This window comes from Plodia interpunctella, chromosome 7 (genome assembly GCF_027563975.2).
Source record: "Plodia interpunctella isolate USDA-ARS_2022_Savannah chromosome 7, ilPloInte3.2, whole genome shotgun sequence".
Classification (NCBI taxonomy): domain Eukaryota; kingdom Metazoa; phylum Arthropoda; class Insecta; order Lepidoptera; family Pyralidae; genus Plodia; species Plodia interpunctella.
Genome location: NC_071300.1, coordinates 3309445 through 3327965, shown reverse-complemented (window position 1 = coordinate 3327965; position 18521 = coordinate 3309445). Strand labels below are relative to the sequence as shown.

General features: G+C 32.6%; 1 protein-coding gene across 2 annotated transcripts; it reads right to left on the bottom strand.

Annotated features, from left to right (window-relative positions):
* Window positions 1-2935: 2935 nt before the first annotated feature.
* Osi23 (Osiris 23) lies at window positions 2936-12895 on the bottom strand. 2 transcript variants are annotated; one of them, XM_053747628.1, is made up of 7 exons: window positions 12800-12895; window positions 11512-11749; window positions 8372-8565; window positions 6392-6525; window positions 4988-5163; window positions 3895-3930; window positions 2936-3524 (listed from the first exon to the last, which is right to left on the bottom strand). In XM_053747628.1, exons 2-7 carry the CDS (start codon window positions 11701-11703, stop codon window positions 3090-3092), a joined length of 1167 nt encoding a protein of 388 aa, XP_053603603.1. In that variant the 5' UTR covers window positions 11704-11749; window positions 12800-12895; the 3' UTR covers window positions 2936-3089. The 2 variants fall into 2 exon arrangements, with proteins under 2 accessions (XP_053603603.1, XP_053603604.1); XM_053747629.1 differs by lacking the exon at window positions 3895-3930.
* Between the last annotated feature and the right edge of the window lie 5626 nt (window positions 12896-18521).

The following is an 18521-nucleotide window of genomic DNA, read 5'->3' as shown; positions in this document are numbered from 1 at the left end:
GACTTCTCGTAAAACACTGAGATAATTTAGTGTACCGTTATCAGGTGTTGGTGGCACGCGCAAGATGTTATCAGTATCTATTATTTGCTGTGCAAATATTTTGAACGTTACGATTTTTTAAACAGAAATAGTAATTGAAATATCGTTTGGTTCCGCGTGGCGTGTGGTCCCTATATATCCCTAATAGGACCACTCCATGCCCTCCCGATGTCGAAGATCTGTATGCAAAAAATATCGTGTGTCTAAAAAGTAATAGATAATTCATTAATTAGGTACCTTTTTTAAATACAGAACATGGAACTGCAGGTTCTATATTTAAAATAAAAAACTAATTGTAAACAACGTATCACAAACAACACACTACTGATTGGCGCACTACAAAAAATAACGTGAAAAGAACTGAAAATTATTGACAAAAAACGCGAAAAGAACAGAGTGAAAATTATTGACACAAGTTTTTAGCGTATTCATGAAACCTGTAAGACCAGCATTTTCATTTCAAGTTCATTATTATTTAGTGTACTTTTATAATTTGTTTATTTTGTTAAATTAGTACACGTGAATACAGTATAATATTTGTTAACTTATATTTTCCATATCTCTCCACTTGTCTATAAACCAAAAGCACATCATTTAACACAGACATGTGTTCCCTATTATAAGTTAAAAAATTATAGGTAGATAGATCATAAATATAATGTCTATGGTGGTATTAGATCTAATTGGTATCGCTTTACTTCGTTCGTCCCAATTTAGTACTATATGCTATGTAAATGAAGGGATAATATTATCAGTACAATTGAAAATTGATGATTTGTACTTCTATATAGTTAGTACATTAATAATACATAAACGAATGTAGTGATTTTTTAAATAATTATTTTGCTGTCTTATTTCTCTCTCGTTTCCAGTTTTGTATGGAGCTGTGAATTTCACGAGCGTTTAGAACTCTGCCCGGGCTCTCATTAGTGTTTATTAAATTGTACCATACACATTAATCAATTGAATGATCCTGTTTTAAAAATAAGTAAAGTGCGGATATAATGTTAATTATATAAATGTTTAATTTAAAAATAAAAACCTTTATTTAAAAAAAATCGGATATCAATGAAACGCTACACGCCGCGTTCAAACACTCGTGAAATTCACCCTGACGTCACGAATACGATATACATAATCAGCGTATGAAAACTTAAAATTTTTAAGCGGTCGCCTGCTTGACGTCATATTTTGGGAATGCCATTACTGCCTATACTGTCCGTTTACGTGACATGATAGTTTTATATACAGTTCACCACTTGACCTTCACACACATACCACTGACGCTTCAGATCCTATGTAGCTGGGAAAAATTCGAGAAAATTATGAGAGAGAGGGAAGGAAAATAAGTTTTAAAATAAAATAAATAAACCCTATAAAATAAATAAAAAATATTAGGTCTCAGAACGTAATGAAGGCGACTTTTCAACATTAGCCTTAACGTAAGCACATCAAATACACCTTGGCAAATTATTCCGTTGGCCTACATTATCTTTAGGACACTGGTTTTGTGATATCTTTGTTAGCTAGACCTAAATTTAACAAGTTTGTTTGTTAGACAAATTATATAAAAAAACCCCCGACTTTCAAAATTAATTTCGCTATAATTTTGTAATGGCTGAACCGATTTTGTATAAACATATTTAAGAACCACATTACAAAATTAGCTATCAAATAAAAAAAAACCGTATTCAAATCGGTTCACTAGCTATGGTGCCACGTACACAGACAGTCAGATAGACAGACGCACTTAGCGGTGAAACTTATAACACTACTCTTTTTGTGTCGGAGGTTAAAAACATAGTTACCGTTGTTCAGAATATTTTTAATTTTAGTCTACTGGATGACCACAGAAATGACGTCAACGTAACGTTATGTTTGCTTCTAAATATTTTATTGCACGAAAATAGGTACTTATCCCATATAGCGATTATCCAATGTTTTAACAAAATTATTGTTTGGCTGAACTCACCATCAATATGCGTAAAAAAGTTAAATTAGGATTCAACACTGCTACAACTTCTTGAAAGGCCGGCAACGTTCCTGCGGTGCCCCTGGTATTGCAGTTGTTTTAGGCAGCGGTGACCACTTACGATCAGATACCCGCCTGTTAGTTATTCGACCTTTTCTACAAAATTTATTTGAAAGATTTTCTTTTACTTAATTTTTCTTATTCGCGTCGTTTTTTATTGCAATCGCACTTAAATAAGTAGAACTCGAAGTTTGTTTGGATTTCGTACTGAATAAATAAACTGTCATTAATATAGAAATATATAAATTGGAACTTAGCGAGGCTTTTGATTGATTTATAATGGTTTAACCCGACCAAAGCCAAGGGGAGCCGCTAGTATAGAATAAATCAAGCTCTTTTGCAAGGGATTGCTTTCGTATTTGATTTAAGTGTGTAAATTCAAAAGTGACTAAAAAGTGAATAAAGAGATACTGTTTGTTACATCTTATAGCTAATAATATATTTCCGGAAAAATCCCAATGGATATTTACGCTAGTCGAACGTTATTAACAGTTTCATAACTTCTACATTATTGTATGAATTCTTAATGCGATAATATTCCTGGGTAATTTAAAACATCTGTAAATTGAATTTTACATGAATTTCAGATATACATTTTCATTATTTTAGTTTTATTCCTAGCTGCAATACAGGTCGTAGTGCAAGTCTTCATACACTTTTAATTCCTAAGATTGCTTATGTATAGATTCCAATTACTCAAATTTTCAAAAACACCACAGAATATCAAATTACTGAGTCGTTAACTCGTGTATTACTCAGAAAATTGCAATAAATTTGGGTAGCTTAACATCCAATCATTATAATTGACCATGACGCGATATGAAATAAAACTCCACAAATTTTCATTAAACGCTCATTAATTAACACAGTTTTTTACTAAAAAAGATACAAATCTAATTAACAATTCAATTAATAAATAGAATAAATAACTTGCCTCTTGGGATACAACACTTGAGATAAATAAGAAAATATATTAACAATTACATTGCACAAAGCCCAAACTAGACGAGCGAACACATCAAGCTGAAACGACAGTAGAGGGACTTTGAAAATGAAATCCATTGTAGGGAAGATCCAAAGTGTAATCGGCTTGAACCTCGCCAGGTCGAGTTGTTTGATCGATAAGAGAATTAGGCGCGTCTAACGATGTATAAACTGCAGGAGAAGATTGATATACAGGATATAATCTTGGTTCAATTTCTTCCTTTTTCGGTAATTCTGATCTCCAAGTGAATATTTTGACTTGACTTTCTTTACCGTCTTTATCTACTACGCTTGTTCTATCTACTTTGACTGCTCCTGTATCTAAAGGCCATTGGTTGACGGATAAAGGTGGCGGCGGTGTGGCAGGCATGGTTGACGGAGGAGGCCAATCTTCGTGACTACGTTTCTCATAGTAGTCGTAAGGTGGGTAGGAGTGGTAGAACCCGTAGTTTACCGGACTTGAAGCGATCTGGAACAGAACATCTGTTAACGGGTTATCTAGGTGACTTTTAGTAGGTGCATCGAAGTAGAAAGCGTGGTATTTAATAATTAATCATGACATATGATATAAATCTCAATAGTTTGTATTGTATTAAACGTGACTATTCATGTGGAAACAAATCCGTATTAGTAAAATAATATTTGTGATCTCTTGAAATTCTTGTAAAAGAATATAAAGCGTTGATTGATGTTTGAACCCATTTTAATACTTCCACGATCAAAGATATCATTTATATTACTTTCTTCACACGTTTGCAAATGTTGCTCCACAGAAAAATTGTTCGGTAAGAAATTTGTAAAGATGGAAGAGAAAGGTTAAGTGAATTACAAAATCATACCTTTCCCCCATGTAAACCCTCGTAATTATTCTCTACCTAAAAGAGAAGGTTAATATAATGCTAATTTAGTTTATACTAAAGTTAGTGGCAAAGGTACCATGCCCATATTATTAATATTTTAGTTTCAAGTTAAATCACGACTTCTACTTTAGTTTGACGCGCACTATGATATATTCATGAATAAACAAATTTATAGTCATCTGCTTATCAAAAAATCTTCATTTATGAAAACTTTTGCATATTACTTTGTAAGTAAAGAATTCAGATTTAGATTCATTTATTGCAAGTCACAAGTTAAAAAGATGAAAGTAATATAATAGGTTACGCCCTGCACGGGTACAGCGAACATTGGGCAACTAGAATGTAGTGTAATTTACTTGAATAACACAATTAATTATTTATTTATTAAGTTATTTATGTCAAGCTGATAATAAATATCCTCCCCAAATATTAGAAAATATCAAACAATAAAGATTCAACATTTTAATTTGCTTACATATCGATCGTAAAAAGGCTATTTGAATTAAGCGACATTTTGTAAAAGTTGAAAAAAATAGGTTCAAAGATTTTATTTTTCATAAAAAATTCGTTGACAATAAAAGAATTGACAGATTTTGATGATATTCGTATAGTATATTCACAAGAATGTAAAACAAAATGAATAATAATGATTTACACGCCATATTTTTTTGACACGAAACTAGAAACGTACATATAATTATTATAACCTATTTCACTATGGTTCAACTACTTGTTTTCAGATGTAAAGAAGTGAGTCAATTCAAGTCATTTGTATTCATGGAGTGACTCCAAAGTTACTTTTTTATTTTTTGCGAACATTTATTTGCCAACTCGAAAATTAAATAAGAGGCAGGAAATGCTTGTTCATCTGAAACATTTCCTGACAACCATTTTTCAATTCCAATCCAATTTCAATGGTAAGCAGAATGTAGTTGATATATAATATAAGTAGAGGTAAATGAACAAATGTTTAAAAATGTGACTATGACAATAAAATATCAAAGTGCGCGTACGTTTCAAGTAGATCAACTAAATATTCCACTAACATAATATACAAATAAATGACGCTCACCTTTTTAAGTCCTTGTATTGATGCAAGAATCAGTGCCATTTTGGCCAGGAGCAAGGCTTTCCCGCCAAGGACAGCTAGGAATTGGAAACCCATAGGTATCAAGACCATGCCGATGGACACCACACCAAACATCATCATCGTCATCATCTGGTGCCTACGCCTTCCTCTGTACTCAACTGAAACCATATAAACAATAAATTAGGGATATAACATCAATTCATCCACGGCTAAAACAAGTTAGTATTGTTTTTACATACATAGTACTTAAGAACAGTCTCGATTAAATTATCTTTCTATTAAAAATCTAGATTGAACTAGGTTCAGCCGTTTAGCTGCTACGATACAGATACAAAGACATGTTAAACTTTTAACTCTCCTTATAACCTTCTGTCGTCGGGCATAAAAACTAAATTTATATATATTTCTGGCTGTTTGTTTCAAAGTTTTCTTCTTTTAAACCTCACAACCTTGTCGTTTTCATGGAAGGTTTATACATAAAAAATCAAACTGTTAGACCGTGCGAAACCGGGCCGGGTCGCTAGTAAAATATCATTAACACTGGCCGCATAAAATGTATTTTTAGTGCTAACCAAAAAGAATATTTAAACATTATCAAATTGCACTCAATTTACATATTAATACAGACATTACATTTTGCAATTAGTGCAAAATTTATTTAGTAATATAAGACCCGTAATACATTTAAAAGATAATAACTTTCGTTTCTGACACAAAGTGTTTTAATTTTGTTTAGGAAATGAGTTCATTACAGTGTCAAAGGTCCCTTACCTTTGCTGATCATTGAGTTTAAAAGGGTATATTAATATAAATAAGTTACTCTATATTCTATTATATCTGTTGTTTAAAAAATATTATAAGAAAATCAACCACTGATCGATTGTTCAATTCACTGATTTAACATATGACGGCCATGTTAAATGAATTGTATTATATGACGGTCAAATTAAATTAATTTACTACGTCGTTTTATTCATGTTTGAATGTAGTTATCATTACGTGGAATGAAACACAATCAACGGTTTTGGAAATATTAATGGAATTAAATACCTATAGGCAAGTATTATAGTATATAAAACTATCATTTGCCCTTGAGTTGCCCTATTGTTGAAAACATCATGAAAATTCATACAGTAGTATCGATTCGCGAATAATCAGATTCTACTTCATTTTTCCACAAATCTCTGAAAAGATAATGAGATGTGGATAACTTAATTATATAATACTAACTGCGCTGCCTACTCGTGTACCAAATTTCATAACAATCCGTCTAGTAGATTTTGTGTGAAAGAGACAAACATACACACATACGAGTACATCCTCACAAACTTTCGCATTTTTATTATTATTAGGATATAGGATAGTTGCGAAAAATAGACACATTACCTGTTTGTCCCTTTTCAATTGACTTCCCGTCGTCAAAGTCAAATTTGATGACGTGCGTCCTCAGTACCTTGGCCATGCGTTGTAAAGCCAATGTTCGCCATTCGCCTTCATCCAGCTCCTTGTCACTCCAATAGCTGATGATAATTCATTTTGCTTCACTAAGTCCATTATCTATACTTCCATACTAATATCATAAAGATACAAGATTTTTGTTTTTTCAATCAATAATATCTTGGACCCATTGTGATGAAATTTAGACCTTTCATTTCCCAGCAGACGAAGTCGCGGACGGAGCACATAAAATAATAGTCTGAGTGGGTAGAACCAGACAATTTTGACGTTTACTTTAAACCTGCGCATAATAACGCTAAGTACGCTATTTTGTTTAAACGCATGGCGGCGCGCAGATCAAAGTCAACGTCAAAGATGACTGGTGCAACTCAGCCTAATAAATGAAACATTTAAAAACATTTATAAATATGTACCTTCGTAATAAGAGTTGGCAATCGAGAGAATAATTTTGAAAATAGAGGCTGAGTTAAGTTTATCAAAGATTCCCCATTTTGAGTAGGTAGGTACCTAGGCTAATTTATAGAAAGGAAACTGTTTTTTTTTAGTCAATATTAATAAATGAACAGCATAATATTAAGTAATTATAGTAGATAAACAATCACATTTTCGTGTCGAGATTGTTTTATCAAATTTGTATCAAAATAAATATTTAACTTTAAAACGGTGGCATAAAATTTACGCAATATTGAAACGGGCGAAATTGTGTTACGGTCATTGACCTTTATTAAGCAATCGAATAAACAATTCAACAAGTGATACAGGTTGCTGGATAAACAATTTTCATATTCATTAAAGCAAATTGGGACATTATTCACTTTAGTGATCTTTATTTTATTTTATCATTCAAAATTATTAATCTGTAGTATTCGATTTATTTGTAAACAGATAGAAACTAAAAAACTACGACGAGACGACTAGATTTTTTGAAAATTGCACCAAGGTTACCTTTTTTCTTTACTGTTGTATTTCCTCATGGCTGAGGGTAGTGGTCATTATACGGAATGAAGCACACACAATAATTTCCTTAGCACTAATTAATAAAGTGGTTTGGAGAAGGCAATTGTGCCTTCTCCAATTCACACACAGGTTTCCTCACGTTTTTTTTTCCTTCACCGGAAGCAGTTGGTGATCTATGAAAACTACCACTTTACTAATGTGGCAAGAGTATTCGAACCTGGGACCCAGGTCACAAATCCCTCAGGATCTCATTTTATCGACACAATTTGAAAGTTATTTAAATTTTTAATGTAATATAAAACATTACTCGGCTAAATTCTGAATGGGGCCGTAATAATAATGACAAGCGCAGTATCCTCCGTCGTTAAAATTTTTCTTTAAGTTCTGGCGATTTTTTCTGAGATAGACAGTTGATGAGTTTCAAAAAAAGGAAATTTCTTGTAAGATTTCTTTTTATAAACAAATTAATAAACAAATATTATAAACAAATCCGATGAATGCGTTAGAAAACACAATATTTTTTCAAAACTCGGATGCTTTTGTCGGTAACTTTTGTCTAATTTTGTCCTATGTATTGTCATCAAAGAGATTCTGTTGCATTAAAGTCATGACAAAAAAAACATTGAAGAGCCGACCCATGGTGCAGTATTCGATCAAGCTTATCATAATAATGCACTGTCATGAAAAATTTCACCTCAGTAGGAAAAGCGATCGTTCCGATAAACGGGTCAGTGAAACTAAATAACAGCTTGTCAAACAGGCAATTTTCAATTTATTTATTTATTTATTTATTTTGCACTAGCTTTCCCCCGTACGTATTTTTCTGCTAAAGCGGAACAGACAGCCAGACAGATAGACAGCCTTTGGCGTTAACATTAATATGGAAAAGTATTAAAATATTATTATGGATATGGATTTTCAAAAAAAAAACAAATGCATAGTATACTTTACCTGGTTTGGTTATCAGACATAATATTACCGGAGCGGTCGACCAGCTCGAAGCGCACGAGATTGACCCCTTCAGCTATTGGCACCACGTCAGGGCTGAGCGATCGATCCAGGGCTCTGAGGGTCTTCCTCTTCATGCATCGAATGAATTTAGGAAAATACTCCTTGTGGTCGATTACGTCTTTTACATCTACCAACTGGAAAATACAATACTTCAAGGTACCATTTGATATTTTTAGTTATATTATAAATTATATGAAATAAAAAAAAATACAAAAAAATATTGGCCACATAAAAATTACCATTCCTGCAAAAAAAAAAAATACTAATTGCTTATAGCAGCAATCTCTTCCAGACAACCTTTGGATGGAAGTTTTTTTTGTGTGTTTGTATGACACAATATTTAATAGGATAATTACGTATAAATACTTATGAGGTAGGTACTTTGACGTTGACTTTAATCTGCGCTCCGCTGACGTTTAAACAAAATGGCGTACTTTGCGTTTTCATACGCAGGTGCTAACCTCAAAATTGACTGTTGCAACCCACTCGTAGGCCGCTGATGTTGTATAAAGTTTAATACATAAAAGAAATATATTTGAATATATCATATATTAATCAAAATCCTAAACGTGGCAGTTAGTTCTTTTTACTTAATTTCTTTCGAAACGAATTAAAATAATAATATTGGAAACACAATATGCACAAGCCCGGATTTTCATATGCTTTCAATCCCATTTTTATTCAATAAAGAATGGCGCATATTAGTATGAATGAGTCTATGTAGACAAAACTTCGCGGAACTTTGTTACACACTTAAGAGGTACTACTTTCTTTCTTTTGAGGTATCCTCTGTGTTCCTTATTCAATTTAGCTCTAAGAAATGTATTTTTATGTTAAGTATATACGTTCTCCTTGAGGTTGTCTTTGGACATTATTTACTGTCTTTAAATATACATCGATAATGTAATCTCGACGACCTCGGTGATGCAGTGGTAAAGTGCTTGCCTTTGAACCGAGAGGTCCCAGGTTCGATCCGGTCGGGTCAAGATGGAAAATAATCTTTTTCTGATTGGCCCGGGTCAATAATGTAATAATTTCATATATATCTGCTATCCTATATGTATACCAATCTGACTCGTGTATACCTAGTAGGTTCCATCGACCACCATTTGCTTCCGGTGAAGGAAAACATCGTGAGGTCACCAGCAATCTAGTTGATAGTTTATCATTTTCGATCGCGCAGAATCGAGACACAATAGATAAACTATTGTTTGACCGGCGCATTTGCACCGGTTCGTAATAAGGTAGACGTTAGTATGTACTGGAATGTAGTATAAACTATTATATAATCTGTGACACTAGTGTACTCAATGGAGAAGACAATGGCATGGCAAAACATTTCATGAATATTGCCAAGGAAGTCGTTGAATACTATTATGCGATATCGATTGATATATATTAATATTGAAAAGCTCAAAATAGAACAGAGGAATAAAAGATATTTCTGGAAAAACTAAATGAGGAAATATATTTCAGTTCGTTATTTGCTTCAGTAGGTTCCTGGAAAATGCAAACGATGTCTGCACGGGCAAAAAGCACTGTGAGCAGGCTATGTCTTGCATAAAATATCAGTCTGTTTTTACTCTTCCCATTTTGTTTTCGTAAATAGACTGTCACTATACTTAATTACAAGTGTTGAAATATTTCTTTAACTTTTTTTTTTGAAATATTTACATGACATAAGAATTTCTGTAGTAGATACACACAGCTTGAAGAATAAAATAACATAATAAATCACCTGGTCAGCTGACATCGTTTTGGGTAACGGAAAAGCGATCTCAGATTACTGACGACCTCGGTGGCGCAGTGGTAAAGTTCTTGCCACTGAACCGAGAGGTCCTGGGTTCGATCTCCGGTCGGGTCATGATGGAAAATGATCTTTTTCTGATCGAGCCGGGTCTTGGATGTTTATCTATCTATATTATATGTATTTGTTATAAAATATAGTATCGTTGAGTTTGTATCCCATTACACAAGTCTCGAACTTACTTTGGGGCTACCTCAATCTGTGTGATTTGTATATATTTATATTTATTATTTGTATATATTTATATTGATATATTTATATTTATTCATTTATTTATTATCCACGAAATGGCGCGAAAAAAGAGCCCTATTTAAGAACAGTGGTTTGATTTGAAATTATATTGAAATGATGGAACATAATACATATACATGTTATAAATCAACGTCTTCTGCCGCGTCTGTCTGTTTGTCTGTTCGCGATAAACTCAAAAATTACAACACGAATTTTCATGCGGTTTTCACCTATATATATATAGTGTGAGGAAGGTAGATGGTTAGACGTATAATTTGTTTTTACCCTAACGAAGCCGCTGGTAAAATATAAAAGTGTGCATGCAAGTGCACTGTTTTACATACACATAGAAAACGTTTATTTGTGTCGCTACAGACACTAAAAACAATATCATATATAGCATTAAAACAATATTGATATTACATGTACATACAAGTATAATGCTAAAAGTATTAGTGTGTTACAGCAAGGCAAAAAGGCCATAACTCAGTGAACTTTCTTCACATTAGTACAAAAACACTGATTTTCATTTATTGCCGTTAATGTAGGTGAAAGTTGCCGTTAATGTATGTAAGTTATAAAAAATAAAAATAATATTGTGTACTTAAACGTTTTAAGAAATATTACACGAAGCATTACAAGAAAAAAAAAATAAAGGGAAATATTAAGATATTAAAACATTAAGGTAACGTTTAGGAATACCAATTTTTGTTTCTCCAATCGAAGCTTTCTAAAATGTTTTTTAAAAAATTTTGGATAGAACTAAGTTGTCTTATTGGTGGTGGGATGGTATTCCAGCATTTTGTTGCCTGATAGCGGAAACTTCCCCTGAAAGCTACAGTTCTGTGTTGCTGCATAGACTGTAGATGTCGGACAGCCCTGAATCCACTGTGGTGGCGAAACATACTGAGCTTGGAGTACAAGTACTTTGGTTTTATTCAGAATATCAAACATTCCATATAGTTCATTGTCCAGGTGAATGGATGAATATATATATGAGTGACAATACTATATCTATATCTCTACTTGATTTACGTCATACCTTTTTAGAGCAATCTCGCCATATAATCTTTATTACGTCAGCACCCTCGAGCCACAGGTCTGCGACGAAGCGGCTCAAATATGCGTCGGTGTCAACTTTCTGGTCGCCATGGCAACAGGAAATTAAGACCAAAGAGAAAAATGATATTACAGAGACTCTCATATCGGCGCCTGATCGTATTGTCTCGCTCATTTCATTCGCTTTTGTGCCATATCTCGGTGAACTCGCATTTGATAATCTGAAAATGTAATTTAGAACTTCAAAATGGTTTTTATGTTTATACGTATTAGAAAATTATAATTTTTATTTCATTGATAAGTTTATAACAAGAATTTTTAATATCATATTAATTTTGAATATTATTTTTATTAAGTACATTAAATTCATGAAAAATTGAACATCTACACCCCCGTTTAGAACCCTAGATGTACATCAGATTAATTTTATTTTTAATAACCCCTTTTTTATAGAAATATCGGCTCAAAATCACAGATATAAAAACATTCTCAAAATACCTAATCTCTATAAAGTGTTGCTTACTGTGCGATGTTTAGCTATTTGCCCGCGGTTGTGTAACCGCGTGTATTTCATACGTGAACGTGAGGATGAAAGCCCTATACCCTATGTCCTTCTCCGTACTTCAAACTACATGTATCTGCCTATGCAAAATTTCAAGAAGATTGATTGAACAGATAAATCGTGAAGATGTAACAAACATACTTTAGCATATATAATATTAGTTAGGATTAGGATTTTGACGTCCGTATATCTTAAATCTATTGATAGATTTAATTCAAAATTCCATCTGTAATAAATTCCTGGAGCGCAGATAGAATAAAATAGGAATACAATATTGACAAATTTAATATACCTGTGAAGTGTTTATATAATTCGAGTTTATCTATATATAATTCTTAGATCTCGTCCTTTGTAAACAGATCCTACTGCAGGTAAACCACAAAGACGTTTCGTAAGAGATTTCTATCTAAAGAATGTCCTCAGGTGAGTATTTGCAATATTCTTCTCACTGTCATAAAGAAATTTTATTACGAAATCTGAATAAAAGTATAGTATTTAAAAAACCAAAATTGAAGCAATAAAAACTGTCTCGTTATTTTATTCAATTCAATAGAAACATGTTAAACTTTTTTCTTCGATTAAGAAATAAAAATGCTTATTTTGAATTGTTTGGTGTAAGCTGTGATTAGCTAAATGGATTTTGAAACTGCCCAAAAAAAATGTATCACTTGAATTTACCTTTTATTAATTTATTAATTCATATACTCACAGAGTTTAGTTTGAGTAAACAAAACAGTCACTGTACACTCCAGAAACAAATCAAAACTTTTATTTAAAAATATATAATCGCCCACGCACCGTCAAGGTTAAACAGTGAATAGAAAACTGTTGTGACACCCTTAGGTTATATGACCTGACCAGTGATGGAAAGCAAGCAATTTCCCCATGTCCACCAACCAAATCATGTTAATGATTACCCATGTATCAGTCGCTTATTTGTGCAGTCTGTGACGCGTATGATACCGGTTTATGACACGAGCAAAACGCTATATTTCTTCTGATTATAGTTTTAGGATTTGTTGAATAATATAGATTGATTAATCTTATCATGACTAATATACATACTAATAAAACATTTAATACATAGCATTTACGATAAGTTCGATTTATTATCTGCCTTACCTTGTCCATTATATGGGGTTGGCGTAAAATGTCTGTCCTATTTCGTTATCAGCACCCTCGAGCCACAGGTCTGCGACGAAGCGGCTCAAATATGCGTCATAATGTCTGCTTGATCAGTAGTATAAAAAACTACTCACATCCATCCGTAATATCCTTATATCTTCTATGATACAATCTATATCTCTTTTTAGGTTCTTTATAGGCACTCGTACGAATAAACATAAAATAAACAGCTTCCTGTATTAAATCTACCTTATCCAATAAAAAAATAACGATTACTGGGAAAAAAGTCGTACAGTAAAAGAGCAATCCGTGCTATATATGGTTTGAGGAGAAGGGATTCCCTTAGAGATTTTTTGAAAGATATTAATATTTTAACTTTACCCTCTCAATACATATTCGTCAACATTATGCATGTCCGGAAAAATTTAAACTTATTTAAAAAAGTTGGTGATTACACTGATAGAGCCTTACGTAATAAAGATAAATTGTCTGTCCCCGGGCATCGGTTGGCCAAAGTTAGAACGTCTTTTGTTGGGAACTGTATCCGTTTTTATAAGAAATTGCCTAAATGGATTCTTGATTTGCCGGACAAAAAATTTAGAAATTATATAAAAGAAGTACTTTGTAAAAAGGCATATTACAAGTCTGATGATTATGTGAACGACCATAATGTCTGGCCCAAGCATGGTGCAGTATCCTCATAACATATGTAATTGATTTATGACATTATTACATACGTTTTGTACATTTAGCTTTTTATTTATATATATATATATATATATATATATATATATATATATATACATATATATATATATATATATAGTGTGACAATTTTCAATAATTTTATTGGAAATACAACTTTTATTTTATTTATTTATTTATTCAAATTTTGACATTTTTAATAATGATGTAAATTCGTCCTCCTAATTTTTAATATATAATATAAGACCTAATTTAATATAAGACCTAATTTATAATATAAGACCTATATTTGTTAATTGACGTCCTTGGAGAAAAGGCTGAGGTGAAGTTTGTTGCGCCGCTTCTTCTTCACTTGCGCTTTGGAAGCCGGCAGTAGACTTAGTTTAAGTAATTTTTTTGACGCCAATAAGTGATGTATATCATGCTAAATTGAATAAAGAATTTTGAATTTGATTTTGAACAGTGAGTCAAAGTCGTCTATAAAAAGAATGTATTATAAAAAAATTAAAATGTCCTGAAAACATTCAAATTCGACATTGAAAGACGGGACTTTCGATTTAATTTAAACTGGCAGACCTTCGTATCCTTTTGTGATGCAAATGGCCGTTACTTCACCTCGTGTAGCGATTTTAGAACCTCGAATAGAAAAATATCCTTTGATCCATGTTTACTTTAAAAAAGGTTCACTTCACTTTTATTTTTACGATAACTTTGTATGAAAATGAAGTCCAAAATACTTGGAACAAAAGGATTTGAAAGTAATCTCGACAAAAATAGTCTAACCTGATTTCGAATTTATGTATTAGTATCTATCAGCGGTACAACTGCACCAGCCAAATTTTCATGAGAGGTTTGTATGACGAAATATGACAGTTATACAAAGAAATCTGTACCTTTTTGCTCTACCACGCATATTGACCGATCATAATTTATCAAATTTGAGATGTCTATGTCATATTATGTACTGAAAACATTGTGAAAATTTGGATGAAAATAAAAAAAAGTTTCTACATAATGTTGCAGTAGTCTTTTTATCTTCAAGATTATTATACTTCTGGAACCATCCATCACAAGGAACAGAAACGCAATAAACAACTTTCAGCTAAGTACAAGTACATAAACTTGCACTAACACAAAATCAATTACGTCTCGAGCAAATGTATAAAATAGGAGACAATAACAAAATCGAAATTATTTTTGGCCATTGAAAAACGAAATTCTTTAGATTTCCAAGTGCCAGTAGGTTCTAATCCTACTCGTGCTACATGAGTTTGTATACCAATCTGTATCATGTAAAATAGTTTTTATAAATCAACAATTACTTGGGTGATATACATCGTGATGACACTACTATTTGAATAAATTAAAGTTTATTTAGTGTGTATGTAACTTGGACTAAGTTGGGTGGAATCATAAGGGGGAGACCGTTGCCCAGCAGTGGGACACGTCATCAGTAGGTTAATAAAATGCGTGTAAACGATGTTGATGATGATTGTATTCATAAAGGTCATACTGTACCTTTAGATGTAAACCATATTTAGCGCTCCAATATACCAATATAAAAGCATGATTTAGAAATAGCTTTACAGTGAAAAAGTCAAAAGTAAAATACCATTTATATATTATCTGCACTAAAATCAATGACCTGACCATAAAATTAAGTATGAAAATCAATTAACTAATGGAACGTGTGTGGATTGTGGTAGCTCCATTAATTGATTTGCTTTACGCCCAGGTTGCCCCTCCCGCAGAGTCGAGATTACCTGCTGACCATGCCAAGTTGTGGTCGAGTAGTTATAACTATCGCATGTGATCGATATGTCCTAGGTTCGAATCCTAGTCGTGACTTTTCAGACTAATATTAGGAAAAAATGTTGAAAGAATTTGCTTTCCAGTGGTTGTAACGTCTTCCGGGGAATGGAAAGTTCACAGGTTCGAATCCTACTTGTGTCACATGAGTTAATACATCAGTCTGACTCAAGTATAATAGTTGTCATCTATTAAGTGAGCGGTGGTCTACCAACACTTCTGGTGAATTCAAATACAAATCATTTATTCAGAAATTAGGCACAACATTTTCACTGGCACTTTTTCACGTCAATTTTTATATTAAATCGTTCATAATTATTTCTCACAAGCTACAAACTATTGGCATTTGAAGGAAAACATCGTGAGGAAAACTGCAAAGAAGTTGTCAGTTTTTTACGGTCAGTGTTTGTAATTATCACAGGTAGGTAGTCGTAGAAGTCATGTTAAATATCACGGCAAATTAACACGATCTCAAAGAAAGAAAGACAAAATAAAAACATTCTCGTGAAACTTAATCGTTCTTGATGCAGCAGCTAAAAGAAAAAGTTTTAAATCTTTTATAGATTGCCGTAGCGATAGTCCTATGCCCAGCGATAGCCTTTGTAAGCCTAGAGTTTACTAGTAAACTTTTACTGAACTCGCGACGTTTATTACTTAAAAGCTTTTTATCTTATTTTACAAGCTGGATTATCCGCATTATTCGCTATGGAACATAAGGATTTGGTAAAATAGCTAAACTCAAAAAAAAAGTCATTCACCATTTTTTGTGCTCAACATTACTCTTTTTTTTTCTTTTTGCGGCAATCAAACTTCTTCAGTAAAGCTAAATTTTGCCAATGTTGACTCCTATTGATATTAGACGATTGGTAGAGGCGGTGATGAAGGATCTTCTTTGCGAGGTGATTAATTAATGACAGTTGAAAAAATAATTTAAATTAATTAAAACAGCGGTAGGATCACGGTTAAAATTAGGTATTGTTTTAATTACCCAGGTATAGTAAAAACATATAATAATAATTACCCGTAGCCTCGCCAGGGGATAGGAGCGCTGGGTAGTGGGTACACGGGTTGAAGCTAAAATAGTTTTTTTACTAATAAAGGGCGACATCTTTCTTATTATTTTTATAAACGTACAGTCGTCGTATTTGCCATAAAAATCGGAAAATTATTTTTTGTCTAAATTGACTTTTATATTTTGTTCTTATTTGATTTTTAAAATATATTTTCATGTTTTAAATGTAAATACTTACAGCATTTAACACTCTAATACATGATTATTAAAATAAAAAATACGTAGTGTTATTTCGTAATGCAAATTTAGTAAGTACATCAGGTCACTGGCGATTGAGACTGATGATAAAGCGATAAAATATCAGCGCGCAAACTTTAGACATTAGTCTATTGTACTCTTTTTCGTACAAAGTAGAAAACACAATTTAATGAAAATGTATGTCGTCGTCTACTTTTTATCGTATGGACTCGATTTTTGAGAGGACCATACAACGCCAACACATGTTAGAATGTAAAAAATGTGTTTTAATTTAACAGTATACGTCCATATCCTCCCGTGGTTGTCGTATTAAGACATTATAAGGAATATATGTCTTATGTCAATAACAGGTATTGCCAAAGAGCCAGATGATGCTGAATCTCTAAAAATTAATAATCTTAAATTAAATAATAAATATTCTGTGTAAAAAACATTTTTAATAAAAATAAAATGTACTCTATAAATATATGTTACAATATTAATGTCTATGAAGTAAAGTAACTTCGTAATAAAATTTCATATGTCCCATACGATCATAGCAATGTCAGCGAGTTAAATATTCACAGGGGCATAAGAAAATGTAGGCATAAACGAGAGCAATACATACAGAATGCAATAAATTTTCTAAAATACTATAACTTTTTGTAAAGCTTGTCTATGATAAAAAAGAAGCACTGTAATCATATATAGCTAATAAATCATTAACTAGACTTTCCTCACTATGTTTTCCTTCCTTCACAATAACACGGGAAATGCGCTCGTATTGCGTGTGTTCATATGCTGTGGTTTCCGCTTTCCACTAGCTGGTTCGCATTCCCACTAGGAACATAATACGAACAGATATTATTAAAAGCTTATTATATGTCGAGGTATTTGGTAGAGTGGGAATATTCCCATAGGAAATTTAGGTTTCATTCGTTTGGTCCTAGATAAACTCTCGCTTAAACCACAACCGTAATTTTTGAAAAAAATATTAGGTCCTTACATATGAAATTGGCGTTTTGTTGTACTGGCCAAATTTCTCACTTGTATTTGTGTTTCGTTAACCGTTATTCATTTGTTTATTTTTCTGATTTTTCTGTTTCCGTCATTCATTTTACAAAATGGAAATCTTGAAATATAGCGTTATTTACGAGTAGTAGTAGTTCTACCGTGGCACGGTCATGTCGCAAAAGGAAACACAGTGCGTTTTTGGTTGCAACGTTTTCGTTCTGAAAATTTCGACCTGGAGAACAAGCCCCGTGGACGGCCGGAGACCCTAGTTGATAATGAAGAATTGAAGGCTATTGTGGAAGCGGATCCATCGCAAACCACGTCCAAGTTAGCTTCAGGCTTCGGTGTTAGTGATAAAACTATTTTAATCCACTTGAAGCAAATTGGGAAGATTAAGAAACCTCACGAATTGAGTGAAGCAAACCGGCAAACGCGTATCGACTGCTGCGTTACATTACTTAACCGGCACAATAACGAAGGGTTTTTAAATCAAATCATTACCTGTGATGAAAAGTGGATTATCTACGAT